The 6,571-nt window shown below is 35.7% G+C and overlaps 1 protein-coding gene across 1 annotated transcript; it reads right to left on the reverse strand.

Moving 5' to 3' along the window:
• LOC114256801 (Lung seven transmembrane receptor family protein) lies at positions 1-6,571 on the reverse strand. The gene is made up of 5 exons (XM_028196475.2): positions 5,825-6,571; positions 3,334-4,252; positions 2,135-2,230; positions 1,466-1,602; positions 1-527 (listed from the first exon to the last, which is right to left on the reverse strand). Exons 1-5 carry the CDS (start codon positions 6,046-6,048, stop codon positions 350-352), a joined length of 1,554 nt encoding a protein of 517 aa, XP_028052276.1. The 5' UTR covers positions 6,049-6,571; the 3' UTR covers positions 1-349.

A 6,571-nucleotide genomic window follows, 5' to 3' on the forward strand; every position in this document is an offset into this window, starting at 1 on the left:
TTAAACAGAATAGAAAGCACACTAATATGGCTTATAATATTAAAAATACCACTTGTCTTCCAACTATATCCAAAGATGAGCCTAAACTATATGCAACAGATGATACATTTGGAACCACACAGTACACTACAATCCAATTAAACAAGATAAAAAGAATTTAGAGGAAGGAAAAAAGTAAAAGAACAAGAACAAATGAAAAAAGCTTCATCATATTCCCTCCAATGGCTTTTTCCCTCTCCTCTCACATAAATTCTACATGTAGCAACTTCATATCCATCACGATGATCATTCGGAGTTAAATAGCTTCTCACAATCGAACAAGTCTAACCTGGCCAAGTTGGGTTTCAAATTATTCTGTCTTGTCTTCTTCCAAATCACCGTTTGATAACCCGTTGTTTCCGCCGTGTACTGATCCGACTTCAAGTGGACTTCGAATATCCTTTGAAGGCATAGGAGATGGTTTTATGAGTGTCAAAGTATTATCATCCCTGTCAAACTCTTCACTTGCTTCTCCTGAGTAAGTATAGCTGCCACATGTGAAAATATTCAATGGAGACAAGAAAATAATTGACAATTAATTTTTATAACATAGAAGAAGCCCTCTGCGAGGAGTTTGCAGCTAATTTCTATGTTCCACCATAAAATTGATTGACAGTTGGGGAGATTTTTCCTGGACACTCAAGTCAGTATGAGTTATTATAACCTAATGTGACAACAATCATAATACTCACAAATTACGACCTCAAGAATTAGTGATTAGAATAACAATAGCATAAATTACAGTCCGATTGTCTACACAAAAATGATATAACACTCTGTTTGGATTGCAGGTGAGAAAATAAATGAAATGATTGTGGTCACACATTTAGGTTAGAAAAGAAAAGAAATTATTGTATTTTCTCGCTATTATGTGTAGATGAGTAAGACAACAAAATATGTGATACATGGATATGGGTGGGATTTCTTTTCCTTCCTTCGTATTTTAATGGGCAATCTGGGTATTATAGAAATACACAATCAATCAGTTCGCTTATCACCAAATCACACAATTTTTAGTGAGAAATTAAACCCCTATAAAATAAGCTCACTCTCTCTCTCTCTCTCACAGACACACACACACACACAACTTATAAACCAACGCAAGCTCTCACATAACTTATAAACCAACACAAGAAAAGAGTTTTCTCTTCTCATTTCTCATTATTTCTCACCAAATCATCCCATCCAAACAGGCTGTAAATGAACGATGATGGTAAAAGAATAGTGAATTCTAATTGCCAGATGCACATGGACATTGTGTGAATGATAATGGTCATTATAGAGTGCCAATTATCTGTTTCGTAAACTCTCTTTTCTTCATTAGTTCCCTTTTGAAGCGAAAAGGAATATACGGTAAGGCCATCATAAAAAAAAGTAGTGCACACAAACATATATGCATCATATAGCTAGAAGCAAGGGTTTGTACCGCATTGAATTCTGAGATGGTGCCCAGAGAGCACAGATGACGCAGAGCAGAGAGAAAGATAGGACTTGCCAGAAGGCAGGGATGATCCAAGCATTCTGCCATTGCTCATTATACACATCCGATGACTTGAAGTAAAGCTGCACAAACAATGTTATACTATAGTGATTACATTGCCAAAGTGGGAAGAGGAACAATCTCTAAAATTTCTTCTTTCTTGAATAGGAGGTGAAAAACTAGTGATGTGAAAAGTACGTGTTTGTGCAAGATAATACATCATTTCCCAATTACTTGATCTGATCTAAGCTGAAACCGCAAATGACTTAACAAATGGTTGACCATATCTTAAAAACTTCAATGAAAGAAATTGACTGCCAATTGCAACGAATTTTAACAAAGAAGCAGATAATAGCAGGCCTTTAAACCATTTTTTTTCTCCACAGGGATTTTCATCTTGGCCCTCATTCTTGCACTCTACATGGTTCAAATGCTAATAATTTTGTTTGGTCTCAGCCAGACACTATGTTATTGGGACCTTCTCATTGTAGAGGATGGTTTTTAACAGACCCTTTGTGCTTTCCATTGTACTATAGTGGTTCATGTTAAACACTTGACATTTCTTAACACATTTGAAGTTTAATTAAGCCTTATTTCCCAGACAAGAAAAATTACCTCATAGCATATCCAACCTACGGACACAATAACTGCTACTGCCAAAGCATTAGTGAACTTCCTGTAAATATCTAGTTTTGCCAACATGCGTCGAGCCTGCCACATCACATCGATAAACAAATGTTACTTTGGTGGATTTTATCAGAATTCAGGCAGCAATACCAATATCGCATATCAATAAAAATAGCAATGTAGGTGTCATTTCAGAATGCAGCATAACATAAAAGGAAAGTATTTTCCCCTCTCTCTGCAGACAGTGAGGCCAAATGAAGCCCAAGCTTACTCATATAAATTCCAAGGCACAAACAGAAAAATATGCACAAAATTTAGTCATTGGGCCCTAGCAGTGTTGAATGGGATACAAAGCACAAAATACAAAGAACACACATCATGCCTTGACCTGCAAGTAAACTTTATTAAGATTCCTCACTGTTTTCAATTTTCAAGAGCTAATGTCCATTACATTGACATTGGCACTATAAAACAGTTGATTCATTATCGTTGCCCCGATTACTGCCTAATCCAGAAATGACTAGAGCAAATCATTGTTTTATTTCATTTGAGATCAAATCAGAAATCAGCTTACTACAGACTGCATGCCAAGGTTCAAACTCATCTATCATCAACACAAATAACATAAGAAATAAATAAGGAATTATCACTAGCACTGTACACAGTTGTAGACATGTTTATAAGGATTTATGGAGTTCATAATTATAGGAGTATTCTACTACCAGTGCCAATCTCTGACATGGTTTTAGATAACCTTTTAGAAGATTTTTGTTTTTTGGCTTTTTAAGAGTTTTCATTCCAAATGTTGGAGTCTTTTAGCTATACTTTGTTTCAATTCAGTTTATTTTACATTTACAGGAATTAAAATGGCCACAAGCACTTTTTTATGAAGTAGAACTTATCTTCACATTTTCGTTTTTGCCTTTTTTTCTTCTTCCTATAGAGTATGTTTAACCTGATTCAAATACCATCTGATATACAGCCTAATAAACAAAAATATTTGACTCCTATTATTAGCTAGATATGCACCACAATAAGCCCAACTATAGAAGTATGAACTTGCAGTTCCAAACAAACTAATTAATATTTGAGTCTTTGCTAGCATAGCATGGTATAGTCAAAGGACCACATAATGAACACGATCAAAAGGTTTTTCCATAAAACAATAATAATATAACTAAATATACCTGAAGCTTACTCAAAGTTGCAGAGAGGGAGGTAAATATCCAAAGAATGAAGAAAGCATCCAAGAGTGCCACAGGAAGAACCAAAAACAGTCTTGCTTTCCCTGAAAGATCACTGATAGCACCAACATTCTCTACCAGTTCAAGCACTTCAGATGCGAGTAAGAAGGTTGCTCCAAGCATTAAAACCTTTGATGTAAGACCACCTAGGGTAGGTCTTACAACACCGTAGCCCATAGCAACCATCAGAATGATCAAACGTGAAACTGTGCGTTTCACGGAGCCAAAGGTGACTGCCCATACAGTGGTCCCAGTTGGTCTAACTCCGGTTTCATTAAATTCAACATAATCAAAATACCACAAGGCCATCTCAAACATGCCCAACGTTATCACTAGTGTTATACAGTTCTGCAATGGAAGAACCTCTTTCCAAAATCTCGCATACTGATAGAACCAGAAAATTCCGAGTATCACAAATGCAAGAGACATGAAGCCATAAAAGTTCATAAGCGGTGCCATTCTGCCAGGTAGGTAACCAGTAGGATTTTTCCATATAGATTTCCCCTCTACGACCAATTCCTTGAGATTTGGATCACAGTGAATGAAATAAAGGTTATACATCCCAGTTTTTGTAATTTGTATCGACCTTGATGGCAAAGTTGAAGTTGGCTCATCAACATTAAACGAGGCACCAAACACTTGGGGCCAGCCAGGATTTTTGGTAGAGGGCCGATGAATAATTTCTCCTTGTGAGCATACACCCAACTTTGCAAGATCTGCAGTGCAGCATACAGCTCTTTGGCCCCCATAGGCTGAGCCTCCAATTGTCTCTCTATCATCTACCTCAAAAATAATTGCATGAACTACCCCTGAGCTGAAATTTGATAACTCTCCGGGCCTCCTGAATATAACCTTTTCAAAACTGATTTCGAAAATTGATGAATGTTAGGCATTGAGTTTCAGAAAGAACCAAAAGAACTTGGACAATGAAAATTTTACTTTGGATATGATTAAGCAAGAAAACTACATGCATGTTCACCAGCACTCAGCAATTTTCCTTCCATATAACAATTTAAGTGAAGGAACAGAGTTTTATTTAGTGTAATTTGTACTGAAAAGAGAAACAGATGTAATGATGGGTAGTTCTATTGATTGCTTACCACTTTTGTTACATTGCAAACTATTCTGATTATAGAATCGATAATTTAAGAAAGGAAAATAATAAGATTCAAGTCTATTGGTGATGTTGCTAAAGCAGTTTGATGATCTTCCTGGAAACAAAGCTGGAAACAATGGGGGAGAATATGCGGGGCAGTAAAGGGATGGTAGTTAGTAGCACCTCGACCACCAAGGCTCACCCCTTCCTCAAGACGTTATCAGTTTTTTTAATTAGTCAAGAATCATGAGAACTTTGGTCCAACGGATCAACACAGTAACATATGTGGCATGCTAAAAGAATATGTTTCCTTTAGTTGTTCATATTTTTGTTGCCCCCTCTTTCTTGTTCAATGTTTTAGCTCATATTCACAATCATCAATTCAAGATATTCAGTAAATCCTTTTCCAATTTCAAATCTTACACTCTGACAACAATAACCCCAAAATATAAATATTAGAAATTAACTAAAGAAGCTGCATAGATTGACATATAACAATTTTCTCACTGACAGTGACTTCCAAGTTCAATGTCCCAAGTAAAGTTACAATTTCAATAAAATTAATTTCTTTCAATGAAAAATTTAAAGACAGAAATTTAGCAAATCTGATTAAGTTATAATATAAACTAGGGCAAACTACACTAGTAGTCCATACATTTTGCCCTTTGTGTCATTTTGACCCCTACATTTTCAGTTGGCTCAATTTTGACTCCTAATTTTACATTTTGTATCAATTTGGTCTAATTGATAACGCCATTAGTATTTTTGATGGAAAATGATCCCTAAATTAGTTGAGGTTAACTCACTAAATTGCGCAAGTTTATATGACATTTGCCACTTATATGCGTATTTTTTATTAAAAAATGTTAATAGTTGTAATCAATCAGACTAAATTGAGACAAAGTCCTAAATTCAGAGTCAAAGTTGAGCGACACAATGACCAAAATACAGGACTACCAGCGTAATTTGCCCTATAAACCAACATACTGGTAATCTATGAACACAATGAATGGTCCAACATCATCATCCCCTTTCCCTAAACCCCTTTCCCCACCCAAAAAAAAAAAATCAACATTTACTTGGGAGAACAAGTCAAATTAAATAAATTAGGCGAAGAAAATGACTACCAAATTTTTTTCGATTAATTGGCATGAAATTGAGAATCAAATGCTACTGTAACGTTGACTCAGATCTCCAGAAATTACACTAAATTAACCGGAAAACAGTCTCAACCACTTACAATTTCACCAGTAAACACTACAATAGTGCAAATAAACGATCGATTTACAAACAAGAGAGAGAGAGAGAGAGAGAGAGAGAGAGAGAGATGAAATTGACCGAATATAAGCGTCGCCGTTGGCAGCGATGGAAGAGTCGTTGAGAGTGGGAAGAGAATAATAGATTCCTTCACTGCCGCCATGGACGACGAAGGCGTTGCCCTTGCTCACGAATTTCTCTCCGGAGTACTCATGCACAGAAGCTTCAACTCTCATTAACCAACCAAACCACGCAATACATAGCAAAGCACCTGTGACTGTGATTGACCACATTGACATTGACATTGCAGACCTCAACCTTCGATTCGAACTCAGAGAGAGACAGAGAGACAGAGAGAGAGATATCTCCTGAGTGGTATGGCGAGTTGTTCGAAGACTATTGAGAGAGAGCGAGCCCACTCAGTCGCGAGATCTGGGAAGTGTGGTTAGTAGTATGTAAGTCTGGTTAAGTTTTTAACCCCGTTGATGGATTGATTGGTTTGGTGGCGCTGTTAAATAATTCCTAGGTTCGATAGCCGATTTGTTTGTTTAATCTCGTACGATTATTTGCGTCCGTTTGGCAACTTGGAATTAATTTAGTTATAAAATAATTTAAAAAATTAATAAAATAAAATATTATATTTAAATTATAATTATTTTATTTTAAAAATTATAAAAAAAATTAAAAATTTATTCTAAATATATATTTTTTTTAATCAAGTTAAAATAATTAAAAAAAAATTTAAAAATAAGACTAAAAACGTTCTTTCAAAACCAAACCTTAGAGTTAAGAGTCAACCTGGATGGCAACAAGTGTAGTGGAGTGGCC

The sequence above is a fragment of the Camellia sinensis genome, chromosome 15, assembly GCF_055761805.1.
Source record: "Camellia sinensis isolate YWXY chromosome 15, ASM5576180v1, whole genome shotgun sequence".
Lineage (NCBI taxonomy): Eukaryota > Viridiplantae > Streptophyta > Magnoliopsida > Ericales > Theaceae > Camellia > Camellia sinensis.

What these genes read in the sequence shown, in the direction of transcription:
- LOC114256801 (XM_028196475.2), bottom strand. Translation starts at nt 6,048, where the DNA reads ATGTCAATGTCAATGTGGTCAATCACAGTCACAGGTGCTTTGCTATGT. An exon ending in AACGGCGACGCTTATATTCG is followed by an intron (nt 4,253 to 5,824) that starts GTCAATTTCATC and finishes TTTCGAAATCAG; the next exon opens with TTTTGAAAAGGTTATATTCA. An exon ending in CAACTTTGAGTAAGCTTCAG is followed by an intron (nt 2,231 to 3,333) that starts GTATATTTAGTT and finishes GTGATGTGGCAG; the next exon opens with GCTCGACGCATGTTGGCAAA.